The following is a 13,261-nucleotide window of genomic DNA, read 5'->3' on the forward strand; positions in this document are numbered from 1 at the left end:
TAAAAAAAAAAAATTTTTAAAAACCTTGTTTTTTAGGGTCAGGCCGGAAACTTATCAATCCACCCTCGTATCATCTGATTTATCGATAATAATGCGTTGAAAAATGGATCATATCTTCCAGAGGTTTCATTTAAAAGCAATAGTTTGCTGTACATGCTTTCTATTGCTAATTGTTGATCACTTTTACTTACATTTAGGCTAGAGATCGGCAAACTTTTATGCTGGAAGAGCTATTCGCAATAAAGTATTGTTTCATGAATTTACATTTCTCTAGAAAGTCTTTGGTAAGTCCGGCATATAACCAGTAGTTTTTGGACCATTTATAAATGAAGACTAAAGATAGTATTCCACCTTACCTTTCGGCTTTGCGCTATAGTATCTGGTGGAAATGGAACACCCAAGTGTTTTCTTTATCGAGAACTTTTTGATTATCCACTATACGAGGGTGGATTGATAAGTTTCCGGCCTGACCAAGAAAAACAAGGTTTTTAAAAATTTTTTTTTTTTATTTCTCAACATAATCTCCTCCAAGGCTGATACATTTCTCATAGCGGTGTTCCAGTCTATTAATGCCATCTCTATAGACTGATTCGTCAAGCTCCTCAAAATAACCATTTACAGCTTCGATTACTTCTTCATTGTCCGNGCTACAAGCTATCCAAGGATGGTACTATAGAATGTCACCTCAAGGTAGGCCTAGTGGCGTCATCTCTTGGTTAGGCCGGAAACTTATCAATCCACCCTCGTACAATAGTCTACGCTTGTACTAAATCACATGAGATATGAATATAATTCGGCTGGAGCCACGTATACCATCAAAAGTTAATGTGCAACAAATTCAAATTTTGAGTAGCACAATATCAAAAAGCTTACCTAAATTTTCATACATACATTTGTATAAATTTAAAATGCAAATTCGTGATTGTTAATTTGTACTTAATTTGTTTTTATTTAAATTTCTAAAGTTACGACCGTGTTAACAATTTAATTTACAAATGAAGATGCGGATTTGTTTGAGAATGCTAAATGTATACTCTTAGTGTCCAAGTATTTAGCCAGTACTTATGTACTTTCGCTCATAACTGTGTGAATTTGTAATCAAAAGTGAAAGTAACTGCTCTGCGAACAAGCTGACGTTCTACGTTCTTGCATCCGCTATTTCAATTCATCTTTAATCTTTATTATTTAAAGAAAGTGCCGCCCAACTATTAACACCACTACTAGATATTACTATTATTAATAATAATAACAACTGTTTCAATAACAACTGCAATTTAACACATGTCATATGGAAATTAATATTCTAAATAGGTTTCAGGACAATACACTTCTCACCGAGAAATAATAAATAGATAGAAAGTATATCTATAACATATTTGGTGAAATTATTAAAATTTCAGTAATTTCTCTTCTTAATTTTTACAGTTAGTAACAATTTTTAAACATTAAGGTGATTGTTGCTGTTTTCGTAGCAGAGCAATAAAAGGTAGCGGGTTCGATTCCCGGCGAAGGTGTTACAATAGAAATATTTTTTTAATGATTAAAAATGATTAGATATTAACCTCTACCAAGTATAAATAACAAATTTGTCAAACATACAGCTATTTCTACTGTAGATACCCACTAAGTCAATTTGCGTCCAACTTTCTACACTTTTGCTAAATCTGATGCTGTAGACAATCTTAGTGCTTCTTTCCAGGGTTGCGGTCACAAAATTTTAAACAATGTTTTTGTGTAACGTTTTGGTTTACTCAATCAACATCAAACTAAAATTACTAAAATTAGTAGTAAAACTTCGAAACGGTATGTGTTTTGACAAAATGTTTTACATATCACTAATAAAATAAATATCAATTGCAGCAACAACCAATCATAAAATTTTTCTTATAGTTTAAATAGAACTATGCTTTTTTTTTAATTTTAGTTTAATAGTGTTTGAATAGACTAAATCGTTACACATAAAGGTTATTTATGATTTTCTAATACTAAAATAGATGTTTAAAGTTTCTAAGATTGATTTAACAATATTATTTGGATGCAAATAATTAAAACCTTAAATCAATAAGGACAAAATGTTATCGACTTTGACCGTGAAAGCCTATAAGCGATATTACCATTAAGCCAATGAATTATTTTAGAATATTCATTTCCAAAAATGGTCATAATAACTAATTTACTTTTTATCCTGTAAGAATTATTAAAAAAATTCATATAACAATTAAGTTACCTTTATAAATCCCATCTCTGTCGACCAATTAAAAAAAAAAGTATGACAAATTAACTCAGGTGCACCCCCGTTACCCTTATTCACTATGGGCCTCGCAGTTATCGCAGCAGGCCGCGTTTGTATTCACTTCTTTGCCCGCGCTCGTCGTTGAATCACGAGTACGACTGACTATAAAGAGTCTCGGCTTGGAGCAGGTAGAAGATTTTCACCTGACTACGACCCACATTCTACGATATTATCATGACATGGGCCGGACATGGTCGTAGTCAAGCTTCCTCCTCTTGTCAGTCACAGCTACAAGCTTATCACCCTTCGGAACGGTGGTTAATTGAAGGAACACGCTGGAGATATCAACGTGACGTTAAGCGAGAAACCCGAAGTTGTCATAACGGTTAAAACGGTTATCTGTTGAATTTTCTGGTCAGAGGTGACAGAGACGGACTAGTGCATTCTTAACGTTAAAGCCTTTTATATACAGAAGGGTGTATTGTATATGAAACACATTGAAATATTAATTATTAAATTGAAAAATCATTCTCAATTTTAATCCACTATAATTTACCTCAAATTGATGAGGAAAAATTTGTTGCTGTTGTCACACCCTCGCCGGGAATCGAACCCGGGACCAATGCGGTAATCGTTATGGTACGAGAAGTGACAACAGCAACAACATTGTATATGAAAAAATTAAAAAAAGAATAAATCGACCTGAGGTTCCAAATTCGCTGTGATTTTCTCATAAATGTTAGGTATACTCTAGAAACAGAAGGCAGATATGATTTTAATTCGCATTTCTGTAAAAAAATATTTGTAGATAACCCAATTAAACATTTAAAAAATATATTTGTAAGCGACCCTTACAATTGCCTTCATCAGTGACCAAGTTTACAAGACGTGTTTAAAAAAATGGTTCATGACTACTCATTTTTGAACTCAAAATAATGAATTAAATTAAAACTATATTACCCCCATTAATGTAGGTATGTATCTATGTATTATATGTAAAAGTTGGTTTTTTATTCTAAATTTTGTAACAATTTTAGATACATTCTCATTTATTATTAAACGCATTTAGACAAACAAGGTAAGTGTAGTATTGCTTAAGTCAACTATTCTCATGATATTCATCCTATTGTGATAAATTGGTGTGTCATTTGACGAAGAAGGTGTGAGTTAGAAACAATATTGACAATAAATTCTTGTCAAAGACGACCCATTATCAGCATTTGTTATTATTTTGCAACACATTTTAACGTATGTGTACCCAGTTCTTATCGCTAGGTAAAACTACGAAATCTATTTATCACTCATCTCATGCAATAAAATTCAGGGTTTGTTTATATAATAGTATATTTTAAGATAACTTTATTAAGTTCATTAGCATCTAATTTGTAAGTACATTAATCTGCTCTACTTTTTTATAAATGCCATCAGAGTTACTACGACATCCTTGTAATAAGATCAGTATTTAAATAGATTTGCGGTCTGTATTTTATTACTTAAATGGTTTAAATAAACGTTCAACCTATTTAAAAACTTTTGGGTGTTTCGCTCCCACCACCTACTAATGGTGGTGGGCGGCGAGTCCATTTGGACTACTCCAAAGATATGGTGGAAGGCCCTTTTTTAGAAATAACATTAAAGAGTTGTTTTTTAGGTTAAAATTTAGTTCCTATTGCATTCCGCTAGCATTAGCTCTCCCTGCCATCTACCGAAGTCGTGATGTATTTCTTAAATGTCGTTTGACATCAGATTGCTAGATGTCGTTGAACATTTTAAATTGAAAATTCTAAATTTCCATGATACCTATGGAGAACACGGTATGCTACGGTATTACTTTTACATATTTTATAAAAACACGCGACTTTCTCTATAAACACGAACAATGTTACTCAGTTGGTTTTTCCCCATATTTCAAAATATTGCTATGATACAGTACACTAGATTGCAACAAATAATTAATTAATGATAAAACAGTGGAACGCTGTTTGTGTTGTGTGTGCATATATGTGCATACGTAGATATTTCTACCAACTCTTGAAACGGTATTCTGATAAATACCAGGTAATTATTTGAACTCGTCACTGTTCCAGTGCCCTTTTTACTCAATCCACCATAACTACACATATTTATGTTTTTTGTCATGCTGCAGAAATTCGAATTCAAATATATCAAAGTTCCCAATCTCACAGTCTTTATTAATAATTGCAGATATATTACATTAATTATTAATTTTTAAACGATTTCAGGTTAGAAAGCACGTTAATAATGAATTTTAATAATTGCTTATTTATTTAAATACAGGGTGGTTTATTTATAACGGAAAACATACACGTAATGGTCTATGGCTTGTACAGAACGGTTCTGATGTAAAAACAACAGAATATTAAACTTTTTTAAACAATGTATTATAGTGATTATCAGTGATTTTCATGTAACAAAGTTAGCTTAAGCGTTGTAGGTTGTTTATAAATTATAATAATTGCCTATTAATTTATTGATAATATATGAAGTACTGTATAATATATGCAAAAGATGTTTAATAAGCGGAAAAACATTTTAATGGTTTATGATTTACAAGATATTTTAATGTTTCTATGAAAAGTCAGTTACAGACACGATATATACAGAAAAACTATAATTTTAAAATCGATAAGAACAGAGAAAACAGAAGAGTAAAGAAAACTTCAAAAATTTAAATTGAATTTTCGAAAAGTTAAATTTAGATATAAATTGAACTTCATATGCATACATCATTAACAAAAATCTGTTATGGAAACTTATAAAACTAAAATTTTAGCAAAATAGAAGGATGAAAAGTTATTGATGAGACTAGTCTGTTGTCCTGCAGGTTATGGTAGATTATCTAACAATTGCTATCGATTTGAAACACGTAAAGTAATGAGAACTTAAACATATGGAAAGGTCGCTTTTACGATTTTCTAAAAGTTTGTTTATTATAAATCGCGTACTTTTTTATTTAAAGTAATACATATTTGAATAGTATTATCGTGAAGTGCTTCCCCTTATAACCGGGATGCTCCTTCAATCAACTAGCAGCTTCGATCTAATGCTGCTAACTTCATACTGTTAAAATTTTGTTACCTGTGCGCGCGCAACTTCTGTCGCATGATGGACACATAACTTCCGTTGCATGGTGAAATATGAAAGAAAAGGTAGGGCAAAGACGAAAAGTTTTGTAAATATTACAAAAAAAGACCCTTAATGGTAAAACTCGTTCTTCCTAGAGTGGCTCTGCAATACTTAATGTCAGTTTTTGTTCTTTTTGACTTTTGAACTATTATTGCCATTATAATTTACTCTTCGCCATCTTCATCTACACAAATAATTTTTGGTGCTATTCATCAAATTGCTGTTTCAAATTTAGCCCTGTCATTACTGCGTACAAAAAATACTTCTCATACTTACAGGCACCGAGTGAAGTGGTCATAAAATTTAATCTTGTTCTTCAACAGCTTTACTTCTTTATATAATGAGGTGCTTCTACACAAACACACTAAATTACACTTTATCTTATAATGCATAGTTTTTTATTATTATTATCTTCAAGCCAGTCGTCTTTTATTTCGTTAGTTGTTTTGTTTGTTGTTCAAAATGGCAATGGAAAAAAAAAGACATTTGTATTTCGGTATTAGATTGGACGAACCAATTAGGTTAATCCTTTTATTCTCTTTTTTGTTGATTGGGATTGAAGTCAGATTACGCTGAATATGATTTTTATTGTTTACAAGCTGTAGAATGATGTCATTGCTGTTTTTGTAATAATATAGTAGTAACAGTATTAGCAACCCTTAACATAAACGAGTGTATGTTTGGAGCATGACTCAGTGTCGACGATGGACACTACAGAAGTCAATAAGAAATAGGCGAAATCTCACAGGTGAAGGAGTAACTAGAAGTAGAAACAGGAGTTAAGAGGGATAGAGATAGATCTAGAAAAGAATATTTATTATTATTATTATTATTATTATAGTTAGAGATATAGGTTGCTCTACTTTTCGAGAAATGGTGTCCATCTGCCCTGGTCCATTTTCTTTGCCGTTTCCTTGGATAACTTAAGCAAATGCTGGGAAAGTAATATCCCACAGATAATCTTTCCATCTTCTTTGTCTTCTTTTTGTCCATCTCAACTTTTTCACCCCAACCAGCACCACCCTTATTCTGTATATAATTGCCAAAATGATGCTCATGAACCAAGTGGCGTTATGGAAGACGAAAAAGGTTAGTAGGACACCTTCTTAGACATGAAGGGCTAGTTAGAGACATATTAGAAGCAGAAACAAGTTAGATTAGAGGTCTAGACTGTTCTAGTTTTTAAGAAATGCGAAGATTGACTCTATTAAAACATGTGGAAGTGCGTGTCTAACTAGTCTTCGAGTTGAAGTCTTTATGATGATTATACGTGTGACATAGTGACTCTAAAACAGATGAACAAATTATAAAAGAACTTCTCTCGATTGAAGCTCATATTTCTGGAATTCTTATAGCTTATGGAAATCTGATGCTCATCTTGAACACCCCTTGGAGTTAGCATTTATATGTCAGAAAGTTTTTTCTTTAGTTCTGACTAAATTTGCTGTTGATGTCTTGTTTTCTGACACCTGCTGAATCCTTTTTCCAGATCCAACTGATGTCGTTATTGATGGTTATATTGAACAGCCTTTGGGATTAGCATTTATGTGGCAAGAATTTTTTTTTAATTCTGGCTAAATTTCAGCTGTTGATCCCTTGTTTTTTGTTATCTGCAGAATCCTTCTTTCTAGATCCACGAGATGCTTTTATTGATGCTCATCTTCAAAACCCATTGGGATTAGCATTTATATGTTAGGAATTTTCTTCGTTAATTCTGACTAAATTTCGACTATTAGTCCCTTGTTTTCTGACACTTGCGGAATCCTTTTTCTGGATCCACCTGATGCCCTTATATTTTGCAAAACATTACTGCAGTTTTCTCCAATTTTAAATGCATCAAATGGATGCGTTACGGATCGCGCTTTTAATTAAAAATCAATTAGGTAGAGGCATAATTGAGAAAATTACAGATGTATCTTTTGCATCGTGTTATAACATTAATTATTACACTAAGCAAGTAGATCGGTAGGTTTGTGGTTTAACTGACAGCTAACCTGGTTAAGACACGTACTTTGTGATGATGTCTGTGTGTCTGTGCATAACATACATAAATATAGAAACAACTAAGTTACTAACAATTAGATGTGTTATCGTTTTTACAGTTGTTTGAGTTAATACGCTCGCGTTTTTTGATTAACAAATGAAAAAAAATTAAAGACCTACTTTCCAACTTTCCTATCGAAACGGCATATAATTACTAAAAATGGTAATTGATAATTACAGGGTTTTATTTAAATTTGGATAATTAATTGAGTAGAGTATCCCATTTAGAAAGCTTCACAGAAAACATCTGAATTAAAGTATGAACTGTTAACATTAGTTTCATTAGAGGATGTAGAAAAAGTGCAATTATATAATCCGATTTCGATACAGTTGTTCTGATGATGTAGTTTAGCAGATTTTGTGCCGGGTATTTGTTGTTAAATATGTAAGCGTTATTTAAATTGCAAACTGTCAAAAGTAAAAGCGAAGGAGTCGATGATGAGTGACGTTTTTAAAGACAATTTCCTGATTCAATTGCTTAACTTTTAACGCTGGTTTTTCATTTACAATATCTACAGTTGAACCATCGAGAAGTGGCCCCTGATTTTTTCATTTGCAGCGCAGTTGACAAAACGGCTAACGCTCACGCTTGAAAATTACAGCGGGGCAAATTGATGTACAGGTCTGACGAAGGAAGCTGGCGAGCGGTCGCGCAGGTACTTGCCCATTTATGACCTATTTGGGTAAGTCATTTGGAACCGATACACAAATAAGCTTTCAGTAGGCGTAAATTATAGTATTAATGCAGATAAGACAGTAGCGTACTAGAAAATAATGTAAAAACATGACTTATCAAAAAGAAAAAATTAACCTATTGCTTTTGTTTTATAGTTAGTTTTCACATTCACTCTCATCATGGGAATCTCTATCACTGTCACCAACATCAACAATTAGTTAGTCTATTACTTGCTCACTGATCCCTATTTTTAAATATTTAATCTACGCCCCTGATAGGAATACTGAAGAATGAGGGCTGCAATCTTTATACCTAAAACTGCCTACTTTTGCCACCGCGCATCCACGCCATTTTAAAATTTCCGCTAGCTTCCAGCGTCAGGTCTGTACTTCGAGTTCTTAGCTTGAAGAAGAGCTGAACTTAAATGTTTTCCCTTAACACAGAATAGCCATTGTCTAAAGCGGATCTGTAGGTATTACAATATGAGGGGCCACGTCTCCTTGGTTCAGCAGTAAGTAATTGCGTAAGGAGTAACGTTAAAAATAGACTAAGACAGCTGATGGAGAGAAAAATCTATGAATTATAACTGAACAATTGTTAGGATTTTGAAACGTTTTAAGAAGTACCGCGTTTAAAAACTTGTAAAGAGTTTCCCAGAAGTACAGAACAGAATAAGAACGGATTATAAGAAGTTACAGCTTTGGAGTTAGCGTTTTCTCTTTTACACTCTTCAATTTGTCGCATGGATTGCAATTTTGACCATATTTGATCCCATCAGCACATCAGAGACAGTCACGATAAATCATCATCCAAAGTGAAGTTGGTTCATAGGGTTCATGCTCGGTGATTTATCTACGCTGCATATAAACTATATTGCTGATAATTTGATATATTGAAATATTTTGTCATTTTAGAAACTAAATTTTCTCATTTTTGCCTATGTAAGTATGTATATACACTCCCCATGTTTTGCGTCAATAATAGGGTTTCCAACTCTCCAATTTTAGTTCGGAGACTCCAGGAAAAGTAACTTTCTCTGGACTCTAGTCTATAAAAAATAATCACCGGATCTTTATTTTTATGATGAACAAAATTTTATTGATTCTTTATTGGCAATATTCTTATTGAATGTCACCCACAATGTAGTTACTGTAGTAATTCTACAGCTAGAGTACAGACTATAAAGTGAGTTAGTGAACGCTATCATTTTGAATGAGATTGTATTANGAATGAATGTCTCTAGACTTATTAGAACGATCTCCGAAATTTGGGTTGGTAACCCTAGTCAGTAATAATCTCGTCTATATTTTCCATTTTTCGAGATTACCCGGTATGCTTATCTATTTGAAAGAAAAGAAAATGAAACTAGCGTGTCGAGGAATTTATTTATTTCTTCAATAACGATTTGCATGTTGTTATGGGTTCGTCTTGTGAATAATATGTATATTTTGCAACAAAATTTATAGCGGCAACAACAGCTAAAAACGTGACTTTGACTATGTTGACATTTTCATTGTGCTTCACAACGTGACGCCGTGCCGATTAATGATCTTAGAAGAATCATTCCAATTAGCAGAATTAGAACTCACAAATCTTCCTTTCTTTCATGTTTGTTCTAAATATAAACTGCCTAGACTTTTTACAAAAAGCAATAAAATCATCCATCTGTTGTATTACTAATTCTATATAAAATTCTTAAAAACAGTATAAATTGATTGACAATCAATTTTTCTTGGAATAAGGACTCTTTAAAATAATGATAGAATTGTTGATATCTTTTCTCTTTTTTTTCGATTTTTTCAGTTGACGAAGATCTACGATCAATAATTAGTATTGGTCGTTTGACTTTTTACGAAATTCCTTACACAAACATTAACGGACTTTAATTCCAAGGTTGAACAGCAGGTGCCTGTTTTTTGTTCTTTACTTGCTCTTTTTTCTCTTCATTCCAATTCAAAACAATTACGTAAATTTAGAAATATTTTATTTATAAAATGTTGCAATAAGTATGTAGATATTTTTATCTTTAGAAGGACATCGTGGCATACGATTAAAGATTAAATTAAAATAGAAGTGGATTCTCGCATTTAGTTTATTAAATTCTGTACCATAAGGAATTAAACTTACTTTATTCACGAAATATAAAAGCTCTTTCAAGAAGGTATTTTATTTTTTTTATATCATAAAAAAGAATGGTTAATTTAGAAATCCCAAAAAGATAGTTAAAGGTGTATGCTTGGAGCGCGGCATTGTACGGGTGCGAAACATAGACGGTGGACGCGGCGGAAAAGAAAAGGTTAGAAGTGTTCGAAAATGTGGTGTTACAGGCGAATGATGAGGATACCGTGGATAGAGAAGGTTAGAAATTAAGACATACTTACAAGAAAGAACAGAGATAACTATAAGAAATAGGCGAGATAGGTTGGCGGGTCATTCTTAAGCATGAAAGGCTAGTTAGAGGAATATTAGAAGAAAAAGCAGGAGTTAAGAAGAGAAGGGATAGTTCAGAAATTGTTAAGGATGTGGGTTGTTCTAGTTTTAGGGAAATGCAAAGATTAATTCAGGATAGGAAAAAGTAGAGATGCGTGCCTAACCAGTCGTAAAACTGGAGAAGACGTATGAGTACTGAAATAATTGCAACCAGAGCCGTAGTCAGGGGCCCAGGAAAATTTTGAATAATAATGAAACTTAATGCAATGATTATTTATTACAGTGGATGTAATAAATTCAAATGGAACTTCGATTTCGGATAGGTTTCTGTTAATCAATTTTAGAAAGACATTCGTCAGATTTTGACAACATATTTTGTTCGTTACGTAGAGACGCAGTTAGAACAAATTTTGTGAAAATCGCATTATGAAGGATTGAAAGAAAAAAAAATCCAATAAAATCGAATTAATTTTTGGGAAGAGAATTTCGGAAAATTGCGCATTATATTTTTTGATGTATTAAATTAATATTATTGTAGATGATACCGATTATAATAATCACTATTTTCTGCATTTCTGATTGTGAATTAGTTTAATTAGGATTTGCTTTCACTTGTAGCCTCCTTCGTAGTGTAAAATATCAAAACATTAAAGCACGTGTAGCCATGACCCAGCAAATGCAGATTGCTTCTATAGGTGGGTGTGTTTGGAATTGTTCTTTGTTTATTTATTCAACTGACGCTAAAGTATTTTCAAGGTGTCACTTCTAATATTTACCTATGCGGGTATAAATTCTAGGATTATCTACGTTAATAATGAGTTCATGCTAAATTTTAAATGTCTGCATAGGCTTGCTATTACTCCATTTTTGTTTTTATCGTATGTATACCAAGACAGGCGTGCAAGGAGTACTATCATCAAAATGAATAATTTATTATTTAAGAACATTATTAACAGCAAATACCCACTAGATGGCGGTATACTGTCTATACATGGATATTTATTATTTGTGACTATCAATACCAAAATTATTTTTCCAATTCCAACAATAGAAAAAACGAAAGAAAAGGGAAAGGATGCGTACATAGGATTTCGACAATGTTAAATGAGACAAGAGTTAAATATATTTAAAAATGTAGCGATGAGCTACAGAGATAGAAGAGTGATACTTAGTTTGTATAAGATAGATAGAAATAAGACAGAGATTAGCATTCTTAGATTTGCAGATGATTTAGCAGTATTAGCATCTAGCAAGGAGAAGTTAGAGATAGCTTTAAATAAAAGGGATGCGGTATTGATAAAACAGTACTGCATGAAAATAAATAAAAGGGAAAAAAATACTGGTATGCAAGGGAAGAAAAAGTAGGAAAATTAGAAAAAGTGCTGGTTTTAGGTATCTAGGAAGTCAGGTAGGTCAGAACAGAAGGAGTAGTAGGGATACAAAGCAGAGCCTTCGATAAAAAGAAGGCACTATACTCGAGAACGGTTAATTTAGAAATTCGCAATAGATTGTTAAAGGTGTTTTTTGGAGCGCGGCAGTGTACGGGTGCGAAACATGGACAGTGGGCGCTGCGGAAAAGGAAAGGTTAGAAGCGTTCGAACTGTGGTGTTACAGGCGAATGATGAGGATAGAGTGAATAGAGAAGGTTAGAAATGAAGAGGTATTAGAAAGAATGAGGACTCTATGGAAATCAATAAAAAATATACGAGAGAGGTTGGTAGGACATCTTCTCAGGCATGAAGGTCTGGTCAGAGACATATAAGAGGCTGAAACAGGAGAAGTAGAGGTTGAGCTATATTAGATAACTGTTCGCAGAAAGTTAAGGATATGGGTTGTTCTAGTTTTAGGGAAATAGGAAGATTAGCTTAGGATAGGAAAGAGTCGAGGTGTGTGTTCAACTGGTTTGAGGACTGACGACCTTATGATGATATAAATACACTTCCTTGTCTATTTGATTATTTTATTTTGGATCTTAAACAAAAATTGGATTGTTTTTAATGTTTCAGGAGGCTTACCTGACATCTGACAATTTACGGGAATTGTAAATAAATTAAAAATTAGTAATAATAATTAACTTTTATTGTTTAATTTACACTAACTCGCTAAAAGGAATAATGTAGATAGATAGATTTAAACGAATATGCTACACATTTGTACGTATTAATTTCTACAGATATATTATTTGTGTGTTGAAATGGATAGTGACCACAGTCCAAAATGTAATACCTCCAAAATTTTTCCAACTATTTTGTATAATAATAATAATATTAAACTTCCTTTTACTTTCTAAAAAAACAATAAGGAACGTAACGCACAATTACGCAATACAAAGTTTGTCTTATAAATCAGACGTAATAACACAACAGAATTTACACTTGTTAACGCTACATAACACGTGTGACATCAGGTTGTAACATCGTCCACAGTTGAGGCTTTCTCATGCGAGATAAGATCACAACGTATTTCTTGACATGATCGTTTTTTAGCGGCATCGAAAATTATTCTCATTTCGTCCATATTTTCTGCCAAAACCGTTTCCCTTTTAACAAACAATCAATAAATTAAAAAATAAAACTACCACTCCAGCACATGGGTGGGAATATTAGATTCATCTTGAAATCCAGAACTTTCTAGATCTTTTATTTTATCAAAAATGAGGAAGTATCGGAAAAATTAGGAGAACAGATGGCGCTAAGAATGTAAATACGGAGAAAAAGAGAAATAAGATGTTA

The 13,261-nt window shown here is 32.6% G+C and overlaps 1 protein-coding gene across 1 annotated transcript in view; it reads right to left on the bottom strand.

Annotated features, from left to right (window-relative positions):
• LOC108735092 overlaps positions 1-2,419 on the bottom strand; it is a 23,109-nt gene extending 20,690 nt beyond the window's left edge. The window contains exon 1 of the mRNA XM_018466912.1: positions 2,228-2,419. Within this exon, the coding sequence (XP_018322414.1) occupies positions 2,228-2,242 (15 nt within the window). The 5' untranslated portion in view covers positions 2,243-2,419. The remainder of the gene's footprint in view (positions 1-2,227) is intronic.
• Between the last annotated feature and the right edge of the window lie 10,842 nt (positions 2,420-13,261).

Source organism: Agrilus planipennis, unplaced genomic scaffold (assembly GCF_000699045.2).
Source record: "Agrilus planipennis isolate EAB-ADULT unplaced genomic scaffold, Apla_2.0 scaffold20, whole genome shotgun sequence".
NCBI lineage: Eukaryota > Metazoa > Arthropoda > Insecta > Coleoptera > Buprestidae > Agrilus > Agrilus planipennis.